Below are 27,386 nucleotides of genomic sequence, written 5' to 3'. Positions count from 1 at the left end.
AGATTCTTCCAGATTTTCCAAAGGTGAGGTGATGAACAAAAAGATGAGGTGATGAACAAAACCACACGCCTCAGGAGCCAAAATGTTCAGCATATCAGCAGATTCCAGGTAATGGAGAGTTGTTTCTGAGTTGGATATTCTGTCTTCTGTCTTGAAAGTTCAGAGATTACATGCAGCACCAAATTACATACAGCACCAAATCTTTGTGCTGCCACAAACCTCTGAGATGCCTTCATACTGACATACTGATTCAGTAAGGTGTGCATCCTTGGTAGCAAGAAACAGATCTCTGAGAAGATACCACATATTCTGCATTCAGAATAGCACCAAAACTGGGCCAGCAAGGAATATGCATATTACACCCTGCACTTTCATAGCAGTATGCAGATTAGAATGCAGAATGCCTGAGCATAGCTATCTGACCATTTTGGATAGTTGTCAGTAGTCTGGACATGAGCATACTTAGATTTGACCCCACTACCATGTGTGCACATTCTCTACTATGCACTTGGGAAGACCAACTCCAGGCATGCTTGAAGCTCTGTTTGTAGCAGAGAAATGTGGACTGTGGACAGGCTTGATCTTGAGGTCGATTTTAGCTGACAAGTGTTGGCATGGTTTACAAATTTCTTCTGGAAGATGACTGTGAATATAGGTAAGATTCAAAATTTTAATGCCTTGCACACTACGCCTTTCATTCTTGTTATCATTTGGATCCTCATTTCTTTCTGATTTGTCTTGAGTTTCTTCTTAAAGATTACTTGCATAGTGTGTAATGGAAGTAAGGAATAGCGCTATTGTACTATAAAGCTGTTGTTCACACTACTTCTTTATTGTGGTAACATGTACTGCAAAGTATGCTGACTTTCTTAATGTTTAAGAATATGCATTCATTACTTGCAATCCAGGAATCTTCTTCACTGATGATGTAGGTTGATCATTGTATAAACATATAGAGGGAATTCAAAAAGTCTTTGGAGCCTAAGACTTCAGTAAAAGAGAGTTAGTCATCTACAAGCCCAACTGCCACTGACTTTTTACCATGAGATTTAAATGTCTTTGCTAAGACAGTGCTTTGTGGACATCATAATGAACCACAATGTTGAGTACATTCACTTAAGAAGTGTATGTATGAAAAGTCATGTGTTACATATAAATCATAATGACTCTTAACCTACTAGGATAATAGTATATAATGCTCTTATAATGCTAAAACTGTGGTGGTGGCATTACTATTCTTTTTTACATTAAAAGAGTTTTTTGATTTTAAAACTTGTGCTGCAAAACTAAGCAAAGACATAAGGGTGGTATTGAATGTAGGGAAAAACAAGGTTTCATAACCTGTTATTTTCTCTCTCTTTTTTTTTTTTTCTTGTCCTTGATTCTGTAAATATTGACTTGTTTTATTGTATTGTCTTCTTATCTTTCTTTTCATTTTCTCCATCTCACAATCTTTATGTTTCTTTTATGTTGTTCTTGTATTTGTGGACAGGAGCTATATTGCCCATGGAAGTTAATAAAATGTGGCTAGAAGTATTCTTCTAGGTAGACAGAAAAAATTAGCATAATCCTCACATGGTACATATACATTGATATATATATAACAATAGCATCGCTATTTATTTATATGTAAACACCAGTCTTATGCAGTCATATTTGTATCAGCAGTAGGTAGCAGCCTTTTCATATATCTGATTTGTAAACCTCTTCATTAGAACTATGGTAAAATTAGACAAAATCACAGCATATGTCATGGCCTGCCACAACATGCTTTGGACAGGTTTTCACAATTTAATTTATTTTAATACATATTTTTTAAAAAGGGCTAAGTAACAATTTTGTGTTTATACTGATAATGTTACCATACAAATAACAGAGTGATGCTGTCCAGACCACATGGCCTTCAAAACGTCCTTACAGAGAAAGAATGGAAGTAATTGGTCTTGTCTAGGTGTTTGTATTCTGTATAGAGTTTGATATATTCTTATTTGTCAAAGACAATTTGATTGTTTCTGTTTTTATTCTATGACATGGGAATATGCTGTCAAGGTAAGAGAAGGCATTCTAGTACACTTTATAATTTCTTAGTAGATACTCCACTATACTTTTCGTGTTACCTGATTATAGACATAAAATTCAGGCTAATTTTAAGTCTGAAACTGCTGTAGAGATATGTACTTGTTTTAATATTCACATAATTATACCTACATGTATTAAAATATATACCAAATATTAACAAATATATATTACTTTCTATCTTTGCACTGTAGCACAAAACCGTGACTTACAAATTATTTTTCAACAAGTTTACAGTTATTTAGCTTCCTTTAGGAGAAATCCTAGAGGACACAACTTTTTGATACTAGAAATTTAATTCTTGTAATCTACAGATATAAAACTCCTGGTGAGATCTCAAATCTGTTCTCTCATAACATAAAGGGGAGGATGAGTAAAGTTACCTTTTGAAACTTGGCTTTCACATTGGTAAATATATTGGTCAGTGCCTGGATAGATCATTCCCATATAAAAAAAAAATAAATAAATAAAAATTGACAGTCCTAAGGCATTTTACACAAGCGCCATAAACCAACGTCATCTCAAGCTTTTTTCCACCTGCCGTTACCCATATCTGATATGAAGCCTCCAATTAGCCTTTTATTCCAGCTAGATGCAGTTACTTAAGACAGCATGATAATGATTGTTCTTCTGTAGCTAAGAAAAGGCAAAAGTTTAATTGATACTAAAAGTACAAAGCAGAGACCAATCCATACACCTGAGGCTTTAAGCCTCAGAACAGAGCATTTTTTCTGATCTAGTCCAAGAGCCCTGTAACCTGTAGAGCTTGGGCATGCTTTTCTGCTGTTTATTTATTCTGAACTTGCCAATTGTTTTGATAGCATTGCCTTTTCATATCACACTGAAGACATAGCAGGACACTATGAAGTGGAAACAGATCTATCACCTTTAGTACAATACCTGTTGTCTCACTACTGTATCTGAGTACCAGTAGCCTGAGAAATCAAAGTTCTTCATGGAACTTAGCATTTTCACCAACTGAGCTTTAAAAAAGGTAGTAACCAAATTCAAAAAAGTAGTTTCATGTAATTCTTCATTCTGTGTTACAATCAGAAAGCTATAGGCATCTCATTGCACAGCTTGATGGTGTTAAAATATTTCAGAATATGTTTTTTGAATTACAATTAATCAAAATAAAGTCAAATAATTGTTCAAGTAAAGGAGAGTAAGGAATACTTCAGATTGTCCTTTATCTGCTCTGACTAGCTCCATTTTAAATGCCCAAGGCTCTGGCAAATAGTTCTTATATTTTTCTCTCCTTAATGACATTCACTCCCACTACAGCCTGACCATTTATTCACTTCAAATATTGCGTGGCAGAATGCCAGGAACATACTGTTCAACTTTGCTCTAATTGGTGTGATTTTGCATGCAGACAAGAAGTAAAATGAAGACACAACATGCCTACTAAAATTAGAATCATCACTTTTGTACAAGATTTTGTGTGTCTATGAACAGAGGTTGTTTTCACTAAGCCTTTGAAAGCTGGATTTTCTGTGCTATAATTTGAAAGTCTGTCTGCATTCTCTTTTTCAGTGAGCTTTCTGTTAGCTTCACTATTGTGTATCACAGACACACAGACACCTTAATAGCCATCACAAAGGTGCTTTTCTAGTTTTAACCAATTTTACTATCATGTTCATGGTAAATCCTATTTCAAAAATTCAACATAAATATTTGCTTCAGGCTGAATAGCTAACATTTATGAATTTGAGTGCAGCGATGTTCTCGTTATTATAATTATAAATAATTGCTTATTAAATCACATTGTGTTAAGTAAAATATAATCTCCATTATAATACCACTTCAGTAGAGCTGAACATTTTCAAATCAAGTAGGTGCATTTTTTGGCAAAACTCATCCATTTGGTGTACAAAGACAGGTCCTCTGCCTTCCCAGCAAATCCAAAAGGGCATAGATTTTCTTGTCAGTCTGTAAAGCAAGAACACACTTGTTTCTTGTCTCTCATTTTTTGGCATGTCTGATAACCTATGAAGTGTGTATCTACACAAATCCACCTTGCAGAGGTACCTGGGAATCATCTCATTCCTTCATACTGTCAGATGGATTCTGCTTTCCTGTGCTACAAAGCAATCCTAATGGCCTCTATTACAAGAGGAGGTTTCCCATCTCTAGGTGATCCTGCATGGCAGGGGTGTAGGACTAAATGATCTGCAGAAGTCCCTTCCAACCTCAGCCATTCTGTGATTTTGTGATCTTCTACTTAGACATACCAGAATGAAGCCAGTCTCAGTAGTTCTGACCCTTCCTACCCCATATTGTCACAAATAAAATAAATCCCCTTTATCAGCCTCCCACCATATGAGGGGGTAAGATACATACTTTCCACTCAGTCCCACATCATACAAAAAAAAAAGTTCGTGCTGGCAAAATGCAAACAAGTAGTGCATGCTAGACCAAAGGGGAAGTAATTCATGTTGGTCTCTACAGGGAGGCAGAGCCAAATTACAGCTCATCAGTCACGGTTGCTAAGTGAAGGGAAAGAGTGTGTTTGAAACAGCTATTAAAATATTTAGAACTATTACAGCGTAAATTTACATAAATAATCCTGACACTTATGTTCACTCATCCTCCATTAAACAGAAATGTTCTCAGCAATTAGGCAAAGCTAATCAATTTATGGAAACATGTCCATGATTACCGTTTATGTTGTGTCCTCTGGGCTCATTCCATTACCTCTCGGCTTTTGCATGTAGGATTCACTTTTTGAAAGAACTTTTAAAAATACCTTAAGAGACAAATAAACAGTTTTTTTTTTTTCTGTCTGATCCCATATCAGAGCTTTTACCTGTGTGTTTGGATCCTTGTCATTCAGATCTATTGTTAACAATTTCACCATAAGCAGGAAAACAGACTTACTGAACAAATTTTTCATTGGTAGTTTCTGACTCCAGTCTTTTTTCATTTATGTAAAGGTTTTGACAGAAATCAAGAACCTGAGATCTGTTCATGAGATATGTCACATACACATACATTTCATCTATCAGAGCACGCTGCTGTCACTTTGTTTTCCCTTTCACTGGTTTTGATGACATGGAGCATGGTCTTTTCTCTTTTCTCCTTTATAGATGGAATGGGCCGAGTCCTTGCTCAAGATGTATATGCAAAAGATAATCTACCACCATTTCCAGCATCTGTAAAAGATGGCTATGCTGTCAGAGGTAAAAACTCACTTTGTAGGCATGCAGTATAGTGTCTGTAAAACCACTTTACTTTTTAACATGTTGTTAGTTCACTTCCTCGCTTTATCATTCAGCAGCACTTGTATTTTGAATCCAGCAATGGCTGTTTTGCTTGAGATTTGATTCAGTTCATTTATGGAGTCATTGCTGCATACAATGCAACTGACTTAAGGAAGATGACAAAGGTGAATTCAGATCTCTTAAGTGGGTACATATGTACATGAACAAATGTACATCCATGTGTTCTCACTGATATTTACGCATGTTGCTAGTGTGTTTCTTGGAAATACAAAGTATTCAGGAGAGTAGCAGAACATCTGTTTCTGAATGACAGATTCTTCTATTTCTGTTGTTTATTTAATCAGGAATTTCCTTTTGTAGCTGTTGCTTTGCTGAACTGTCACAGATCCAGCCTTCTATTTGTGAATTGTTTCATGATTGCATTAGAGAATTTTCAAAAATACATGTCAAAATGTTCTCTTATGGAGACATCTCAAAAGAAAAACTCATTAGTGCTTGAAAAATATTGCAGTTGCTGTACGTAAATGAGTAGTGTGGTTTTAAGGAGCAAGCAAGGAGCTGTTTCCCAGGAGACCTGAATCCATCCTCTGCTTTGCCACTAGGTGCAGAATGATTTTGAGCACGTTGCTTCTCTGTGCGTCACTTTTTTTCCTTTGTAAAGTATAACTATTAATACTTACTTCAGATAGCTGAAGAAAAATTAAAATCTATATGATTGAACATTATACTAGTAGTGATGTCCTTGTGGTAGGAGTCAAATCATTGTAACACCATGTTGAAATGTGGACACAACAAGTTCCATTTGGGGGCATTAAAGTGTGGTTTTTTGTGTTTGTTTTGTTGGTTTTTTTTTTTGATACTGGCAGCTGAAACAATAGAAAGCAACTGTCCATTAAATAAACTGTCTGCAAGCCCAGGCAATGGATGTAGTCCAATAGCTTCCCCATGGACTTGATAGAAAAATTAAATTCTAGGTCTGCAAGACAGGTTTGACTGCAGCTGTCTGTCATCTATTTGTGTGAGAGACAGACAGTCCAAAATGACCAGTAATAGTGGCAAGAGTACAGATGTAGCCAGAGAAACACAGATAATATAATCCTGAGAAAAGATGCAAGGGTGAGCTCTGAGTAGCATGCTGACTGACAAGGGCCTTGGGAACAAGAGAATGCTGTCTTGCAATTTGATTACTATAAGGTAAGGGAATGCAAAAGTATTATCTCAGTAAACATGTAGAATGATCAGAATGGTCATGGACTCTATCCTCAACAACTTATGTAAAAACTAACATACAAGACCCTAATTTTAATGGTGGATTCAAACAGAGTAACAGTGTTATCATTATTGCAGATTTGTTATCTCAGGATATGAGAAACAAAGCTCGTAGACAGAGATAATAAAGAGTTAGCTTTTGGTCAGATAAATTTGTCTGCCCAAAACCTTGTCCAGTATTATTTATTCTCCAGAATAAAGTGTTATATACTTTATTCAAAGAAAAGTAATTGGAGATTCTTTCTGATTGCCTGGAAAAAAAAAAAAAAAAAGACAAAATGTAGACAGATCTGAGATAGGCAGAGCAATATCTTCATTAAAAAAAAAAAAAAAGTTTCATTTAGGAAAGAGTGTAGTTAAGTTTTGATGTCATACTGTTTTATATAATTCTGTATATTTAGCAAAGAAAAAGCTAATAAATTTGATAAAAATCAAACAAAAGAGTGAAAGTTCATTTTTAAAATGAACCACTTCTCTGAACCACTTCACAAAGAAAGCAGTATTGTCAGCATCAAATGCTTAAAAATCACAAGTTGGAGATTCTTGTGTTTTAAACTGACAACTTTGGATTCTTTTTAGTTGTGTTCTGCATTCTTAGGTTATGCTTATTCGTATTTAATAGATTTTTTTCTACAACGATGAGGACTAGAAGCTTCTTTCATATTTAATGGAAATAAAGATTTTTTTATAATCTTTTGATTCTTGTGCTGAAGCCTTCAAGGAAAATAGCACTAATGCAACTTACAGTATGGCCTTTGAGGCAGGCAGAAGCTTAGACCTTGTTAGTAACAGTGCCTTTGTCGTCCCTGTAAAAATACAGATTTGACAAAATCAGATTTGACAAAATCGGAAATCCTGGAGACTTTCAATTTGTTAAATCAACAATCTCTGACTTTTAATTTGCAAAAAGGCTTCAGTAAAGGGTAGAAGGTAACCAGTTCAATATTACTTCCTAAAATTACAAAACGGGAACAGAATCCAGATTTCTAATCAGCATTCCAAATTGTATTATTATAGCCCTATTGCCCTTCAGAAAATGCCAGTCTACGTAGTCTATAACCACTGCACTTGTCCACACTTTCCTTCAAAAACAGAAATAGAGTCTAGAACCATCAATAGGGGACATAATACACTGGCAAAAAATGTGATTATCCCATGTTAGTTTCACATAGATAAAATTTCTATGTGAGGACATAGAAAAATGTCCTCACAGTGGACATTTTCATACAAGTAAGATCATAAACTCTCTTAAATCTTTGCTACTAATGTAACTGCTCCTAATCCCCTTTTTCTTGATCCCACATCACTATGAAATTTTATTTTAAAAATTCTGTGGTACTTTTAATTTTCAAAATAATAAACATAACTTAAAAGCATATTAAATCTAAAATGTTTGCAAAACTTCTATAAACTTTGTCATACTGACACTGAAGAACTGAATCTTAGATCATTCATTAGTTCTCCTGTCCTGTTCTTAATTTCTAATGCCATCATTTGTTTTGGTTCAGCCTTTACCATTTGTATTGTCCATCTTAACAGCTGCTGATGGCCCAGGGGATCGATTCATCATAGGGGAATCCCAGGCTGGTGAGCAGGTGAGTACAATTTCTTTTCTTATTTTTCTTTTTAAATGCATTTTTCTCTTGTAAGACATTGCTTTGTATTTGGACAAGCTTTCTAGTGCTCCCAAACTCAACATTAGGAAGTAGGAAGTAGGACACAGCTGCAGCAAGCCTCCTGCTGTGTGCCTTGAGACATGATTTCAAACAGCAAGGTAGTACAGTTACATAAGGAACTAACGAGGATATCCCAAAATACTTCAGAGCATTATGCTGACATGTCCTATAGGACAGCATACAGTAATGTTTTGCCCTAGTACAGTGTTAGAGTACATAAGGTTTCTAGTGGTATTACAATTCATAAACAGAGAGAAGCAAGATTTAACCTTTTCTGCTAATAGATTTTAAAAGGGACATCTGCTCAATAGCTGTTTCCACAAACTGCTTGCATATTTCACAATGACACCTGCAAATGGAAGTGTAAGAATTTTGTAAGTCTTTAAAGAAAGGTAATGGTCAGAACAATCTTGAGGAAGCCTCAGAAGCCTAGTTTGCCTCGTGTGGAAGCACAGCAGCCTGGTTTGCAGTATTGTTCTTTTTCTGTTTGTTAAATCAAAAAGAGTGTTTGTGCACTTTAGCAGATAAACGGATTGAGTTTAAGAGCAAGTGCAGGCAGCACCCATTCATTACCTGCTGTGCTGTATAAGTATTCGTAATAGACACTGATTCACTGTCAAACTCAAGACTGCATTTGATAATATTCCTATACTAAACATGGAAATCTGAAGCAAAATACATGTAGATGTATTTCAAACAGTTGTTTCAGGTTTTAGAAGTTCTGTGTTTCAAATTGTTTCTTTGTGTTTTTTTTTTTTAATGGATTTGAACTGCCTTCAAACACATAATAAACACAACATTTGACTTTGCTAATCATAGTAGATATGGAGAACTGTGAAAATATTTTTTTCTGTAGTTCTCATCCATCTTCATGAATTACAATTCAGTGCCATAGACATCACCTCAGCAATGATATGCATATAAACTTATGAAATCTGTAAAATGACTTTAAATACTCAAAAAATGTAAACTTATAAATCCAGCAATATTTTAACCTGCCTTGGATTTTTAGCCTGTCTATGTTTTCAAACATTAGTCCAGAATCCAGAAGACTGAAAGCTATTTCTACAACCCTTTATATGATCATTATAAAATGTCAGAAAACAGCTGAGCAACCTGCTGTGCTATCAATTCTATCATTATTTGCCTGTCATCAATATTCTCACTTTGCTAGTTAAAAAGAATCACAACACAGTTGCTTACAAACCGTTCTGGTGAAGCTGTGTCTAATGGGAAGAACTGCCCACAGGTCTAAGGGGTTTTAATGCCCTAATCAGTTCAGTATGTTTGTATAAAGGATGGTAGGGAAATGCAAAATTGTTTCCCTCCTATTAAATACAGGAGCTCACAAATGTGTATTTGCAGGGACAGTCTGTCCCACCAGATTAATGGGAATGGTAAGCCTCTCTGGCAAAGAACAAAAATTGGGCGGGGGGAGGCATGCAGAGAGAAAACAATTCTGGAAACACCAGAGCAAGTAAGAAAGATGAGGCTGTTGACTCTGAATAACTGGTCAGAGGTTTTCTCTTGGGCCAACACATCTTCATGTTCGTCTCCTTCCCAAGAAATGATTTATAGCTGTAGAAGTCTCCTCAGTCTCATTTCACCCTTCAGTCACTCTCAGCAGCAACATACTGCTTTTCATGTTACAGACCAATTAACTGAATGATTCACAGCAGGGAGTTCAAAATAGGTTTAGATTTGGTTCCTCCTGTAGGGAAAAAGGTTATGTAAATGCTACTTAGAGAGGAAGAAAATGGGACTGAGAACTCTAAAGCAGCCATACAGCCAAGCTAGACATTATTGTATCAATTTATAAATTCTGTATTATTTTCTTAATTCCATTTCCAGATCATCATGTTTATGTTAACAGACATTTTTTTGTTTTGCGTTGAAGAAAACTTTCAGAAACTACCCTGCTTTGGAGAGGTTAGGTCACATTTGAGAGCACTGCTCAAGAGCCATCAGCACAGACTCTGTGAAAATCGGACCATGGGGAGCAATGATTTTCTTCCTATAGACTTGAATATCTGAGTATTAGAATTTCCTGGAAGACTTTATAAAGATGGTTTTAAGAGGTGCTGCAACTAAGTGTAATATAGAATGGAAACAGACGTTCTCATCTATCTGTTAACTTGGCCCTTTTTACAGAAAGGAGCGTGGGTTGTTACAAATCCTGCAGGAGATGTGTAACGATGTGTAAGACAAAATGCCTGAGATGGGGCTATGCTCAACAGCTTATTTCTGGGTTTTATTCAGTGATTAACATAAATAGATTATCATTGATGAAGGTGAAGGGCAAATTATGTACTGCCCTATTGCAGGTAAGTATGAGATCTCAAAGGCCTTTAAAAGAGCTTCTGTGAAATCGTTGTGCATTAATATACTTTCTGAGAAGCAATCACTTCTTTATCTTCATAGCCTCTAGCATAGAAGAAGGAAACAGTCCTGCAGACTTATGCAGAAGTCTGATGCTTGTCTTTTCTTCATAAAGTTAATCTGATCAAATTCTCAAAGGACAAAAAGGAAGCAAAATATAAGAGCAACACATCTGATTACAAAAACAAATGTTATTATATCATAAATTTGCTTAAATGCTTTACATCATTACATCTCAAAGATTAACTGCCTCATCTAGTAATAAATTCCAAAAGCATGGATATTTATGGTGCATTTAATCAGCATAAGCACTGATTTCTGGCAGAGTCCTGTATATGTATTCTTTGTGATTCTTGAGGATGAAAAACTGTATTTTAAATGGGAGAATGTTTTGTGCTAAAATACACTGGTAAAATAAAAGACTTTAATGCTTTAGTAAGATCAAAACAATATTACTTATTTGTAATGTATCTATACACTGTATGTACAACAATACGCAAAAGAGCTCCCTTATTCCATGGCATAAGCTTTGCTTTCTGCAACACTCATTTTCATAAAAGTCAAAACACCACATCGGACAAGATTATTTTCACTTAAGCTTTAAGCATGTTCAGTGTAAATGGCTGCACCTCAGCTAGTCATCCATAGCTCATTGAATAGTCTGTGGTGAAAAATACCATTTAGAAGAAAAAAAAAAAAAAAGTATTTGTTTTATGTCATCTGCATAAGATACCCATTTAAGGATGACTTTAGTCTTGCCAGAAAAGCACATGAACCATAGCATATGGCAACTGTGAATTTTTATTTATTTTAGCATTTTATTTACGTTCTTCTCAAAGGATTTCCTTTACCCTTAGAAAAAGGTCAAGATGCAATTAACTCCAGGCTCAGCTGTTTCTTGGGATACATAGGTCACTGTAATACTGTGGTAAACCAGGAACAAATCATTTCCAGCCCTTTCCTAGTGCCTTTGTCCCAATGAACAAAATACAGCAGCCCTTGAAGTACATATGTAATATTCATATTTCAGACATTACAGCTGTGCTGAAATGGAGTAGAATAATGGACAAGGCAAACACAGCTTTGCACAGTTGAAACATTGGCCACCTGTCTCGAGTTTACAGATGTCTAACAGCCTCCTGTCAAAAGTCATGGAGTATATCACTCCATGTGATGAGCAGATATTGACGCTTGGAAAGCACTGGGTTGCTATCAAATATGTGCTAATCATAGTCAGTCTGAGAAGTCCTGGATGGGTCACAGCTGTGAAGATCTTTGTGTATTATGTATACTAATAACAGTAAAGCCCGAATAAGTTGGCCTTACTAAGGCACAGTGTGGAGAAAGTACTTATATTCCAGCAATAATATTCACAGTCATCACACCAGCTTCTTTTAGTTGCATTTTATCAGAAAGATTTTCCTTTTAGTTATTTATTTCTCAAGTGGTTGTGGTCAAATTACAATTTTACTCTGGAATTTGAACATACATATTAAAATAGGCTGCCTGGTGTGAAATTTTATTAAAACCACGCCATTTGTTTTATCCTGTTGTTCTGGTATTTTTCTGTTCTTTGTATTCTTCCAGTGAAACTTGTTAATGTACTGTGACTTTACATAACTGTAGAGCATTATAAATTTCAGAGTTTGCTAAACTGACCCTCAGAAAGATTCTGCATGAACTAGCGTTGAGCTGTCTCTCATTATGAGGAAAGCTGCTTAAAATTGAAGCAGGTGGTTATATTAGAAATTTGGAACGGTTTAGTTGGAAGGGACGTACAAAGATCAACGTGTCCAACTGCCTGACCACTTCAGGGTTAGCTAAAAGTTAAATCATATTATTGAGGGCATTGTCCAAATGCCTCTTGAACACTGACAGGCACGGGCCACCAACCATGTCACTAGAAAGCCTGTTCCAGTGTGTGACCACCCTCACACTGAAGGCATTTTTCTTAATATCCATCCTTCTTTTTGTCAGACTAGACAAACCAAGTGTCCTCAGGTCTCCTCATGGGACACGCCTTCCAGCCCTTTTACCAGCTTTCTTGCCCTCTTCTGGACACATTCAAGTACCTTAACATCCCTTCCACATTGTGGAGCCCAGAACTGCACCCAGTACTCCAGGTGCATAAATTCAGTGGGAGAATTGCCCCTTCTGACCAGCTGACTATGCTGCAAGAGTATTTGCCCCCTGGACTGCCAGGGCACACTGCTGGCTCACGTTGAGCCTGTTGCTACCAGCACCCCTAGGCCCCTTTCTGCTGGACTGCTCTCCATCTGCATCTCCCAGGGTGTGCTTGTGTCCAGCGTTACCCTGACCCAGGTGCAGCAGTCTGGGACACACTGCTGGTGACCTGCCAGGCTGAGGTAGCCTTGTTCGCTATGACCCTTTGAGCTCTGCCGTTCAGCCAGTTCATCATGTGGTGTGTGCCTGTTCACCTCACAGTTGGACAGTTTGTCCAGAAGGATGCTGTGAGGGATAGTATCAATGTGTAACACAACACATGACAAAAATCCAACCAAAACAAAACAAAGAAATTTAAACCTTGAGGACCAGAATATTGTACAGATATATTTATCAACAAAGACTTAGTAGATTTTTGGTCATTTGTGTTTCTAAAGGTCTTCATCTAAGTGTTACTCTTCTTAGCCAGTTATTTTTCTCAAGCAACCAAAATACCTGTATATTTCACCTTCTGGAAGTTGTTCTTGTGATAGGAATCCAAGGGAGAAAAGTGAAGCCACTTAATATGTGACCTAAAAGTCAGATGGGAAGCAGTTACCTAATGATATTCAAACATGTTGGAGTTTATATCTGTCAATATCACTAGCAGTACATCAAGATTCTTGACATATAAAAGAATTTTATTCCTTCAGATTACTTCCATAATGTTCAAGTGGCTTGAGATTTCTCCTTTCAAAAGTAAATCATTTTGTTTCTTTTTCAGCCAACTCAAACTGTGATGCCTGGTCAGGTAATGCGAGTTACAACTGGTGCTCCAATCCCATGTGGTGCTGATGCAGTGGTGCAGGTGGAAGATACAGAACTCATCAGGGAATCAGATGATGTGAGTCACAAGTTAAAACTCATTTTGTTTTTGTATGCAGCAGCATGTGGCTTATGAAGCAATCCTGTAAATATGAAAGATAGTCCTGTACAAGAGCTCTTCCGTTAATCACAGAAGTTTGAGGAGTTTCACATTGGATCCTAGTAGCAATTCTGCTTTTCCAGACTGTAATAACAGTACTGCAGACATGCCTGTCCTGACCTTGATTTTTCATTGTGGTTATTGTACGCCAGCACAAAAGTTTTTGGGAGAATGATTGAGTGAAAAGCAAATGCCTCCCAGAGATCCATGATGGCAGTCCAATTTGAGTGCCCAGTATATTCACATTTTTAAATACAGAGTAGTGGCAATCAGACATTTTATTTGCTTCTTTTCTACTGAGTTCACATTTAGCAGCAGAACAATCTGCTTTATCCTTCAAGATGATCCCAAAATTCAGCAAGGTAAGGACTTTAGAAGTTCTTCTAAAGTCACCGAGTTGGAGGGGATTTTTTTTTTTAACACATCCCAGAATAACAGGTTGAAATATTACAGTGCAGCATTACTGATGTAGTTAAAGTTGAGCATGACTTTCTGCAGGCAAGTGAACTATTTTAAGGGCTGCGAAATCCACAGAATGATTTAGATTATCTTAAACTATGCTATGAAGATGGTTCTTCGTTATCAGAGTTGGTATCATTTCAGCAAAAGATTCCTAAAATAAAGCCTTCTAAAGAACATAATTTTGCTATTACTTTTAATTTTTGTGTGTAATGTATGTTCAGCTGACTCAGTCACTTCTAAACCCAATCCATTCGTTTTCAGGCTTTGATCCAGCTTATCCACTGTCCCTAAGGAGAAGTAATATTCAAAAACTTATTTATGGTTGTGGTTGTAGAACAGGACATTCCAAACTGATGTACCTGGGAAGTACAGCACACCTATTCAGCAATGCCAGGGAACTTTCAAAACTACAGAATTTCTAAACAACCTGTTGTCATAGCATTTAAATGGTAACAAATGTTTTTTTTTCTTTTCCTAAATCTGGCTCTGCACTTGGTGAATTTGGTGTATTTTGGAGAATATGTCTTCTACACATACCTTTCCATAAATGTATATGTCTGGAATGAGGGTTTGTATCATGTAACAAGGGGAGTAAGTGCCTCACCAAATTTTCTAAGTTTGTTCAATGGAGCTCTGTGCTTTAAAAAGAGAAAATTACTGAATGTAAGACCCCTGAAAACCAGGAAATTGGTAAGGTGCATATTCATCTAGAACAGTCTAAACTCTGTTTAGTCTGAAGAGATTTTCCAGCATACCTATAAATTATATTAGCACTCCACCTCACAGGTGCTGCAGAATACTACAGAAAAAAATAGGAGTACTGTAGTACTAACTGGGTAAACACAGTTGTCTTAACAAAGCAAAATGTGTTTTTGAAGAAGGCTGGGATATGTTTATAGACAACTGTATCCCAAACAACCCGTCTTAGACTTCCTAAATATTCTCTCTTCCCTTCTGTTCAGAGAATTCCTTCTGAATCATTACCTTGTCTTAGATAGCTGATTTCAGGACACTATTGTCATGTTTGCCATCATCTGACAGTTTTTACCACAAGAAGATATGTCTCTTCTTGTCACAGCTTCCCAGCTCAGTTTTGGAAAGAAGTGTGTGCATGGTTCTCTGCTCATATCAGCCTTTGCTCTGCTGCTGTTCTGACTAGCTGCTCCATGTCAGCATAGCTACATGCTAGCATTGCAATCATAGCTGGAGTGTAAGTGCATGAATTCTAGTTTTTAAAGCCAATTAAGACAACAAAAACTGAAACATATTCTCATGATTTTGTCTCATTCCTTATTACTGTAAATGCATAGATTTTTACATCTGATGAAGTCAGCGAGCTGTCTAGGCTGGCTTCCTTCCTGACATGGAATTCCTTGAGTCAGTCCTGCTTTGAGGTTACAGATGTGTATTTGTAAATTTTATCTTCCTGTAAATGTAATGTTGGCTTTACTGCTTGTTAATTGTTCCATTACCCTTACTGAACAGGTTTTCTGTGGCCATTGCCCACCTCATCATGACAAGAGTATCACATTGCAGAGTAGCATACATGATATTTCCTGCTTCTTCCTTGGATGACAGCCATCCTGGATTCCACTGTTCATGTGCATGTTCTCTTCTACGTGCGGGAACAGATTCTTTGTCTATGTGCTTAAACTCTAAGTTTCATAGCAAATGGTCAGCCACTTTCAGTATCCTTTTCCTGCCTATGAGTGTGAGGTAGAATACTTCAGTTTCTGCTTCTTCTTGAATACACAACTCTGATAATCATGTACAGAAATAGTACAGTTTAGTTGACATGTTATTTTCATCTCCTTTTTTATGCCTAGTTGGTTACATATTTCAAGAATGTTTTTCTTTTAGAACTCCTTCAGGGCTGGGATTTAACTGAAATTAAATCTCTCATCTGAAATATGTTCTTCTGAAAAGATAGAGAGTACTTTTAAAAGGAGTTTAAACATCATAGCAAGGATTCTCCAAATGACCGTAGAAGTCACAGGCCTGAAAGGAATAACATCAGTTCATCAGGAAGAAAATTTCCCATCAGATAGCCAAATGCATGGCCATTGAGAAACCTATCCTTGCAAGAGCACTTCTACACTTTTTTGTTTTGTTTTTTTTTTGAGCTTTTATGTTACCTTGTAGGAAAAAGGAGGCCAAAGTGATCAATTAAACAAGAGTACAGTAGGACCAAGCATCAGTATATCAGTATGGATGTTGGCTGCTAACAACCATCAGAGTAAAACACTCAAACATAGTTCAAAATATATTAATATACAAGAGGAATACTGCCTGATCCACAGCAAATGGAAATTGTTCTTAACTGTCATATCTTTGTGTAAGCCCTACTTCTAGCAACTCTGAACTACTTTGTATTTCTAAAGCATTCTGGGATATCCCTCAGTTCCATGAATAACAGTCTCTGCACATCACCCTGTTGCCCACGGTCACACTTTCCACAGAGCTTTCCAAACCTGGGGTTATTAAATTCCTCAAAAGCCTTTTTAAAATTGTTTTCCCTAATCCAGAAGCCCTAAGTAGGACCTTTTTTATTACTCAGATGTGTCATTGGCACTCCTCTTGATTCTCCAGAAATGGCCTAGCTATTTTTAAATGTTATTAAGGATATGGAAAACTAAAATTTTCATAACTGGCCAACCATCCCCAGAGTGTCATAAACAATAAAATAGCTATTAAACTAACTTATGTTCCAGATTTTCATCACAAGCCTAAATTATCTTTTACAGCTTCAGATGGGGATAAGGGAGATAAGGACATCTTGGGCTCTAGCACAGCCATTTTGGACACTAGCTGCCAAAAACAGTCCCTTATCTTATACTGGAGGAGCAGGTATTAAACAAACAGAATTTGTGTTGACAGCATGCCTTGGAAATACTGTGATAAAGTAAGAAATTAGACCTTTTCAGGGTTGATGTTGTTTTGTTTTTTAATTTCCTCTTTTTCAGGTGTTTAAATTTATCCATTTTCACAGAATGCAAACAGAATCATAGTTTGTAACAGCATGTGTTACCCTTAATGCTGGGGCCTTTCTTTTAAAGCTTTGAGGCACTTAGTTTGAACTCAGAAAATGCAGTCCCTATTGCCTTTAAGAAAAGAGATAGCAAATCCCTATGTCCTACACAATACTGTCTTTCCTGCAAAAATAGTATTGCCGATGGTAAGGACTCGCCTTGTTTCTATTGTAATATTAGTGTCTGATTTATAACTTTGTAGTACTTTTAAGTATGAAATACTGCATCATAATGTAAAAACAAAATCTCTGCCAGTTTAAGTACTTGTAGATTTAGTGCTTCTGACAGGCTGGCACTATCTCAAAGCTGAGTATATTCATAATCAAACCATTTGCAGGTTTATAAATTAAATATTAACAGTGTAGGTCATATACCACCTATTGGCATTGAACAAATCACCAAATCACTGCAACCCTGAAGAAATAAACACATATTAAAGTAGGCATCAGACTTTTCAGGCCACTTTCTCTTGTTCATAGTAAATAAACATGATGAATAAGCATTTTTCTGGTGAGTACAAAGCTCTCAGATAGGAGTTTCCTCTATAAGGATCTACTTGAAGAGCTTGAAATAGTTAAGCTTGTATCTTCTTCCTACCTTTCTGTGGATGTAGTGGCATTTTGCCTGACTAATGCTCTTTTTGAAATGCCATCTTTGAAATAGGCTTGGCTTGAGAGGAAGAGAAAGAAGCCACTTGGTATACAAATCAAAAAACAAACAGGGCATCGCACCAGAAAGATATATAAGCACAGGGATCATAAAAAAGGAAAGTAAAACTATGTATTCAGTGCTGGTCCTTCCCAGAAGTCTTATAAAATTATTTAGCACACATTGTGGTAAAGTCTTGTTGCACAAATCAGGGAAATTACGATGCTTAATTACGATTGCACGAGTTCTCAGTGCAATGAGTATGGTGCGCTGTGTAGAAATCTGAGACATTAAAAGTGATTAATCTTGTCTGAATAGCCCAGCTGACTTCACATGATCTCTTTGTTTTTAAAGGGCACTGAAGAACTAGAGGTTCGAATCCTGGTGCAAGCTCGACCAGGACAAGATATCAGGTCTGTAAACAGCCCATTTCATAAACAGTAAAATATCTGTAAGGAATAGAAGGTCTGGTATTTTTTGCAGTCATTGTTTACCCTTAAGTAGTACCGACATTTTGACAATCTGACTAATGAGCATCCCTGAACTCTCCTCACCTGGAGACAGATCAGTCAAGGAAAGATACTTTCAATCTCATTCTGTTTTCCTTACATTTTTTTCTGTGCTACAATTTTCAGGCCTATAGGACATGACATTAAAAGAGGTGAATGTGTGCTGGCTAAAGGAACTCATATGGGTCCGTCCGAGATTGGTCTCTTAGCAACTGTTGGAGTAACCGAAGTAGAAGTTAACAAGTTTCCAGTGGTTGCAGTCATGTCAACAGGGAATGAGGTAAGCAAAATAACTTCAGACTCAAGGTCTGAATTCCTCTATCTTTCGCATTACTTCTATCTTCTGGAAAGTGACTTCTACCTTATTTCCAAGTAGGCTGGCTTTTTGAGCTATTGTAACTCATGCTGACATCATTCAAAGTAACTCATGCTGACATGAGGTGTTCATGTGAGTGATCAAGCCATAATCAGCCTGTTGTGTTTCTTCCGCCACAGGATCATAGGTCCTTGCTCTCTCACAAGTCTCACACACTGGATTTGCCAAAATTTTGGTAATGCATCCAGCCTTGTGTCATCTGCTTTTCTCCTGCCAGCAAGGGAGGACCTGTAGGGTACTCAGGGTTGCAATGTATGTTGCCAGTCATGACTGGAAGAGTAATTCCTTTTGAGCAGTTCTCCTCTGTAACTGTTGTGCAAATGGCAGATAACTTGTGTCTGAAAACTGAACAGTACTGGCAAATGCCCTTCTGCAGTATTCTATCTTAATATTGTTTTATTAGTAGCCCATGTTGAAATCCAGGCCATCTCCTGTTGCTAGAACTCCAGACCAGCATGCTAATTGTCCTGACTTTACTACATTAGAAAAAGCAAATTCAAGATTAACTTATTTTACCAATTCTAAATATGTTGTAGGTTGACCTGAGTCAGCAACTAAACACCCACACAGCCACTCACTCATTCCCCTCCCTGTGGCAGGACAGGCGAGAGAAATCTCAGGTGTCACAAATCCAAAAGATAGCACTCATCTGTGTAAAGAAACAGTATTCCAAGGAGACTGACTAATAGTATTCCTTGTTTTATAGCTACTGAATCCTGAAGATGACCTCTTGCCAGGAAAGATTCGAGACAGTAACCGTTCAACTCTCCTAGCTACAATCCAAGAACATGGCTATCCAACAATCAACTTGGGAATTGTGGGAGATAAGTAAGTACCATGTGTTAATAGAGATGTCACTTCATAGTCATGCAATTCAATGGCATCTGTGGAGAAAAGAAATACCACAACAACTGTCACTCGTTGCAAGTGTCACTGAGTTGTGTCAGTGCACATCTTGGAGAAGACATTTTAACCTTTTCATTCAAAAATTAAATAATTCTATTCTACTATTAAGAGGAATCATTTGATAAAATTTTTATTGAATGCTGCTTATCTTGTTTTGCCTTCTGTTTGTTGAAGTATCTATTACTGCTGCAAATTGAATTTACTGCTGCAATACAGGCACTGTATTTAATACATGTAAAAGCCCACCTCTGTGGAGACAGTTCTACAGGAACTATACTTTTTTCTGATCCAATGAAGGGAGAAGGAAAGTTTCTCTCAAAGTTAATTTTCCAGGCCAAAATTAATTTAGAGTATAAATTTTTGTCAGATTCTCAATTACTGTCAATTGGTGAAGGCCCCACTGGTGAATATTACTGAACGTTTCCACGAATATGTCAAAGTATTCAAAAGAACCATTTTTTTTTCCTTTACTGGTTTCTCTATTTTGATTGCGATAGAGTGACACCCTGTGATCAGTCTTTCTGTTCATCTGGCAGTGATTGCACCTTGTTTCCCACTGGTACTAAAGCCACATCTCCTGTTGAGATCTCTAGAATAAGTGATTGAAGTGTTCAGTCTTTTGTCCTTTGCAAGACTGTGCAGTGCCTGTTATCTATGGCTTGAGTTTCTCATAACATATTTCCTCAATTTATTGAGCCCCAAAGGCTTTGAACTGGCTTTCTTGTTTCACATTTTGGGTATCAAACCAACTGACAGAGTTGGGAGTTGTTCAGGTTCACCTTCACCTGTTGGAGAAGCATGGTATTCCTTACATGTGGTTAGAAGTAAGGCCAGATCAGAAAGAAAAAAAAAAGGGAAGAACGAATCACAGCATTTGCATTTCATCTTGACTGATAACAGAATTCCCAAACAGGGTTATTGCTAGGGAACAGCTCATTCAGAACCAGACTTCCTTAGTATAAGATCCAATACAAAATATAGCTTGAGAGAAAATATATGAATGGGCTGACCAGTGTGTGGTTTTATGATATCTGAACCAATCTGAGTGTTGGCTCCAGGAAACGCGGTTGTATTTGAAGCCTTTGTACATGGAATGTGATGCACAGGAACCACAGTGGTTCTTAGAGGAAGCAAATCCTTCTGGATACTCTCTCTCTGCACCCAGGCACCCCTCTTGCTTCTCTGACTGGCAGAATTCAATTGTTGTTCCAAATAATAATAGATACCAAAAACCTCCTACCTGTGAATGCTTTCAATTTCAGGTGGAGATTTCATAGAGTCTAAACTAATGCAATTATTCTTTCCAGGAATGGTACCCAAATGTTCTGGATCTCTAGAGCATCTTGTGTATTATAACAACTTTTAAAGACCTTAAAGCACAGGTAGCAGAGTTTCCAAATAAAACAAATATAATCAGAGATCAGGTTCTAGATCCACATATATGAGAAAAAAGGAGACAGCCACAAAAAAAAGCTTAGTCATAGTCAACTTCTGTGAATCACTGCTATACAAAAATAGGGCCAGCAGGCTTTTTTCCCAACAAAATATTGGAGTTGGAATTTTTTTCCACCTGTATGAACAAATAGTACGGTTACTGTCATCAAAGCACTAAGAAGAAGCTACATTAACAATGGGTTAATTCAATGGAAAAGATACTTTCCCTGAACATCTTTGTGGTAGCACATCTGACGGAGTATAAAGTTTGCTTGTTCTTTATAGTCTTTATAGCCTTGCCCTAACCAAATACATAGTCTCAAATTTTCTGTGAAGTTAGCGCCATCAAATGGAAAGTCTAATTTAGGGTCATCAAGCAAAATTATAGCCTTTTACTCCATTGCCTTCAGGAAGTTTTTCTATAACCTCCTAGCTCCTGAAACCATACAGATCCATGGGCATAGAGCGTCTGTGAAGATGATTAACCTTGAAAGCTCTCAGTAATAAATACAAATAATTTTAGTGACATTTAAGATCCAAGTAAATTTTTTACTTTTCTGGCATAAGTATGTTTTGCAACCCTTTTTTACTTGTTGAATGTGAGCTGAAAAGCAGACAGCAAACATATCAGTCAAAGGTAAACAAGTGTCTGCAGCTTTGCTTTCAGTTTTGAGGTTGATAACTTTTGAATTCCTTCTATTAAAACGTTCTCTGTCTCAAGATAGTATTACCTTGGCAAAGGTAATAAGAGATTCTTTTCAAGCTTTCACTTTCATGCTTGGGGAGTCATTTCTGTAGAGGTAGTTACTTTAGTTTATAAAACAGAAATAGTGAGCCTCCAATTCTGGAGTGATTTTGTACTTCACAGTAGTTTTGAAAGAGTAATTTGATACTGTTGACTTAGACAAAAATCTTTACCACCTGATACCAGCATCTTCAGTCTTTCTTTTTTTTTCACACTTACATGCTCAATTCAAATATTTACAACAAAATGCATCTGAAGTTCTGTTTCAGTCAAAGGAAAAATCTGGTTGTGCAAATTAGTTTGATAATCAGTATTATCTCATTATGTAGTAAAGTTACTGGGATAATGTTGTCCCTGTGGATATTTCAGTATATATCTTTCTGACTAACATGACTGCTTTGATGGAGTACCATGGCACTTGAAAAAATGCAAGATTTTTACCAGTGATCTTATGAAAGGTACAATTTTGATGTTTTGGTTAGCATGCTTGTAGAAAAGATGAATGAGCATTTAGTGTCTGTTAAATGGTTTACTGGAGTTAAACCATAGATTGTTTGTGTGTGTTCATATATATGTGCAGTTTATTGTGTACCTATGTACATATGTATATATATTCACAGTGAAAAAGAGGAAGACTCTATATCCCTGCAATGTGTATAGAACAGTTGCAGTGAAATACTAGCAAACAATACTTTTAAAAAGGGAAAATTAAAAATTTATAATTGTTTCTTCAGAGACCTCACTGTGACATAATTCTCCCTTTCCTGTATTTCACATTTTGGGCTTACATTTTTTCCTTTTTTTCCTTTTTGCTTATACTTCTTTTTGCTTATACATTTTACTGGGTGTGGCACTTCCTGTCATTTGACTGGAGTTTGAGAGAACAGTTAATAGGGAGTGCAGTTGAATATTACTATTGTTATAACAGGTCAAGTTTTCTAACGAGCTTGGAAATTCTTTCAGTCACACATAAGGAGCTAATATTCAAGAGTGAAAATTGTTTTAGGGTAATATTTGCGAAGACAAGGTTAGAGGTTCCTGTAACTCATGTCAGCACGAGTCACTCAGAGGTATTTATGTAAGAAAACAGCATGTCCAGCTGAGGTGTGAACACAGTGACAGATGCTTCAAAGCCCGGGACTGTGCTATACAAGGACACGTTCCAGCAGAGAAGGTGAAAGGATGGAGGAGCATGGAAGCTCTGTGGGTGGCCACATAGTAGTTAGGTGTACTTTAGAAATGCCTTTGCATATGAATTTTATGCTGTTTTAAATGGCCACTGAAGTTTTACTTCTATATTTGTATTCTCAATAGAAACTAGTATTTTACTTATTTTGGACCATTTTAATAATTTCTGAGATCGTTGTTGTTTCCATTCTCAGAAACTATGTATCGGTCTTGATATTCAAAATTTTAAAAAGCAAATCCAAAACATAGAGAGAGAAACTGTAGTTAAAAATCCTAGAAGCAAGCAATAGGAGAAAAGAACAGACCTGGAAAATGTTATAGAGCTGAAGCTATGGCTAGGTAAAAGACAAGATTTTCTCTGTGTTCTTAGCATATAAAAACCAAGCAGCCTGAAAAGCACACATCTCTGAGGTAGAAATGAAGAATATTCCTCCAGAACTACTCCAATACGACAGAAATACATGCAAAGCCAGGAAGGGAAGAACCCTTCTGATGTTGTCCTTCATGCCATCTTTGTCTGAATCACAGAATCACTTGCTAAAAAATTACAAAGACAGCTGACCAGTTAAAATTGGCACTCCAATATACTTTTGTCAGTTTTTTCATGTAGCAAGACCAAGTAAATAAGGCTTCTAATTCCATTTCCTTTGCTTATAGTCTGTGAAATTAGACACTTATTTGTAAGCCATTGATCAAAATAAAAGTTACATCTCTGTTCTGAGCTACAGAACTCAATTAACCTAATTATCAGGATATTTTTGTGTCTGTTGATTTCATTTGTGATGTTCTTTGTACCCAATGGTTATTTAAAGCTGTAACGTTTAGCCCTAGCAAAATCTGCTATAGAGTGAGCCTTCTGTTTAGAAAGTCATCTTCCATTTTGAGTTTTCCTTTTATAGGAGACTCTTTTATTAAAGTTGATGAAAAATTTTGATCACGTATGTAATTAATTCAGTTTCCTCATCTGCTTCTACCTTTGTTTGAGTGCATTTTTCTCTTCTCTACATTCTTTTCCCTGTTTTCTAATTTGCTTATCACTTTTTCTCAGAGACACATTAATAACATTAGCTGCTTCCAGCTGCATTTTCATTTATGAGCCTCTGATTGCACAATAGAGACAGAAAGAATTTCTTCTTCCTTCAGGAGAGAAATTTTGGAAATTCACATTATCTGCTCAGTTGCTTTGAAAATTGATCAGAATAGTTACAAAATCAGCAGCATCTTAACTTTCTTGTATGTTGCGTGATCAATAAGCATATGAGAGCTCTTCCACGTTCGAGTGATTTCTTTCTCATTTATATGCCTCTATTTTATGACATCGGTTAACATAAAGCTCCTAAGTGACAGGTAAACCCATTAAAAATCACCCTTGCTGTTGTGACATTACTGTATGATATCCCTAGAACAGAGGTTTTGAAAATGTCTCCATATATTCGAAGGGATACAAAGACCTGACTCATTCAAGGATTTAGCCTGCTTGAATTTAATACTTGCCGTCCAAAAAGAGGTTTAAATCTTTTGTAGTTGTGTGGGTTGCATGTAATTACCAGTATTATAATCCAGATGGAACATCTGGAGTGGAGGCAGAAAATTCTGCATGCAGTATCAGTTTGACATATATCAATCATAATAGGAGTTAGAATATGTGCTATAGGCGTAATTCAGACAGAATCCTAGCCTCTTCCCTGCACCAGTTTAATGCCCAACTTTGCTACAATCAAATACATGTTGCAGAATTACAATTACTAATGAAATATAATTACTAATATCATCTAACAAATAACTGCACAAAAAGCTCTGTTACAGGAAAGGCAGGCAGTCAAGTATTACAATATTAGATTTTGCTGAATTGGCTCCAGTTCTAGATCTGCTCAAACAACGATGGTGTTGCAAAGGGTGGTCATAGCCTAATGAATCCAGGGACACTGGGTAGTGGTTTGAAGGTAGTTCATATAGGGAGGTCTTCGTCATGCCCTTCCAAAAGGATACTCTCTTTATCAAGCATAAATGTTTAATGTCTGTCACAAATCTCAATAATCATTAGGGCAAACTCAGATACATTGCAATATGTGACAAGTCATCTCTTCCAATGCACACAGAAGAATCTGGAAGCACAAAGAAACATCTCAGCCAAACCAGAGGTGAAAACAGAACTTCAGTCCCAGGGGTCCTCTGTACTGGTAGGAAGCTACATAGTGTGACACATAATGGCGTAAAATTTCTGGTGTGAGGCTAATGCACAACTGTGTGTCATTCTCATATTTGTCCTCAAAAGTCGTGGACTTCTTTCTGAATTGGCATTTCTAGAGTCACCACCCAGAAGTATGACACTGAACAGCAAATAAATAAGGAGGTCAAAATGCTATGAAAATTCTCCTACATTTACAAATGGAGGGAATCTGTAAATGTATTTGTTGGAGAAAAATAAAAAACTATTTTAATTCATAATGTCATTTGGGCACATCTATAGTTTGCTGGCCTTCTTGTAGAAGATCATTGTGAGAGCCTGAGTATTACATAGAGTTTAGCAGCTTTCCAGAAAAAATTCTCAATGTTTGAAACTGCTGACCATAATGATGATTAAAGCAGAAGCTGAGATTGCTTATGAAATATGAAAGTCTTTTGTATGTCACTTCCTGAGACACAGTGACCCTATATCAAGAATCAGAGACTGACTTTGTTCTCTGAAGAACAAATGAGGAAATGAGACTATTTCAGAAAATGGCAATCTTAGGAAATCTGTCAGAAACAGACTGACATCTAAACTTATGACCTGAATAGTTTTAGTATTTTCCCATGACTGCCAAACGGCATTACCATGCATTGGATCTGACTGACCCTTTCTGTGATGACCTCTGAGGAGAAACCAGGTGTGGATTTACAATTTGATAAAAAAAGGATTTTAGATTTCATGTTAGTAATGTTGGTGTGTATCTATAACAGTATAACATTGTACAATCATATTAGCCCAGTCTTCTCACATTCCTAACTCAGAAAGGATCTGTGTTTGCCCAGAAATGATCTTTGAAATGACAGACTGTAGCTGCTGTGTGCAGGATCAACTGAGCCTGGTTTGAGAACTGGGGGCAGTTGCTATTGTTGATGCTCAGCTGAAAAGAAAAAAGGGCTCAAGAGCTGCACAATGACTTTCAGTGACTTTCATCATTGGGTCCATTTCATCTTGAACATCTTATTTGCATTTTTTTGAAAGAGACATTCATAAATCTTCATGTCAAATGAAGATTTTTTTTACATTTTACATTTACTTGTCTTACATTTTAAGACAATCAGAGGAAAAAACAAAGTCTTTTACTACCTAAAGAATATAAAAGGTATTTGTCTGTTATAGACAGAATAAAACATAGATTTCACGTTACTTCATATTTCTGTTACAAAGGACACTATCTAACAATGATTTATTCTCAGTCAAACTGACTTGGAAGAAGTATATGTATAAGGAAATGCTCTCATCATAAAATAGAAATTCATAGCAAAACATTAATTATTTTAAATATGGTCCTAATAGCAGTAACTATTTCAATTTGTGACATTTTTTGCCCAGTTGAGCCAACTTCTGAAACTTAGCTCTTCACCCTTGTGAGAAGCCTGTCCAACCTATAGCAGAACTGTGGTGTTCCCTTACACCCCTTTCTCTCCGTTGCCTGGCCTCTCAGGGATGAAACGTTTCCCATGACTGTTTTGGATATTTGGAGCCACCAAGGGGGACACAGCCAGGCAGAGAATATTCCTTTCACCCCAGGAGCCTCTCTCCTTCCCTGGCTCTTTATTATACCCCTTCTGCTTCCTTTACCCTCAGGAAGCCAGATGTTTTTAAAGAAGAAGGGACACAGAGCTTCCAGAACACTGCGGAGACAGGCCTACCAGATTGGTGAGCACCGTTTTTAAAACACTTGGGACATTGAGGCACATGCATGCTCACAGACAGGCTCGTCTAGGTGTCTGTCAATGCAGAGCTTTGAGCACCGATTCTACCGATGGTTTCCACAGAGAAGCAAATGGTATTTTATTCTGTCCGTCAGATGGTTATGCACAGTGCACTATAGGCATATATGGCTCCACAATGCTGATAGAATTAAAGTTCTGTTAACAGCAAGAGAGTTTATATTACTCATCAGTAGCAGGGAACCCCTTTATCCTTCAAATTTTTTCCCTTTTCAAAATAGAGCAAAATAGGAATACACCTGCTTGTAGGTAGTAGTGGAGTACACCTCTAGGGAAGCCACTGTTATGACTCTTCATAACTTATTTTTATGCATACTTATTTTTCCATTACCATGCTGATCATCTCTAAAGCAG

The 27,386-nt window shown here is 36.8% G+C and overlaps 1 protein-coding gene across 15 annotated transcripts in view; it reads left to right on the top strand.

Moving 5' to 3' along the window:
• GPHN (gephyrin) overlaps positions 1 to 27,386 on the top strand; it is a 278,830-nt gene that overhangs the window by 234,275 nt on the left and 17,169 nt on the right. For 14 of the 15 annotated variants that reach the window (XM_032188099.1, XM_032188097.1, XM_032188095.1 and 11 more), the window contains 6 exons: positions 5,166 to 5,258; positions 8,109 to 8,164; positions 13,572 to 13,691; positions 18,266 to 18,324; positions 18,547 to 18,700; positions 19,503 to 19,624. In XM_032188099.1, coding sequence (XP_032043990.1) covers positions 5,166 to 5,258; positions 8,109 to 8,164; positions 13,572 to 13,691; positions 18,266 to 18,324; positions 18,547 to 18,700; positions 19,503 to 19,624 — 604 coding nt within the window. Of the gene's footprint in view, positions 1 to 5,165; positions 5,259 to 8,108; positions 8,165 to 13,571; positions 13,692 to 18,265; positions 18,325 to 18,546; positions 18,701 to 19,502; positions 19,625 to 26,886; positions 26,992 to 27,386 lie in introns of those variants that run through there. The other variant, XM_032188100.1, reaches the window with a different exon arrangement.

The sequence above is a fragment of the Aythya fuligula genome, chromosome 5 (genome assembly GCF_009819795.1).
Source record: "Aythya fuligula isolate bAytFul2 chromosome 5, bAytFul2.pri, whole genome shotgun sequence".
In the NCBI taxonomy this organism is placed as follows: Eukaryota; Metazoa; Chordata; class Aves; order Anseriformes; family Anatidae; genus Aythya; species Aythya fuligula.
Note: the sequence above shows the minus strand (reverse complement) of the source record. Positions and strands in the feature narration are given on the sequence as shown.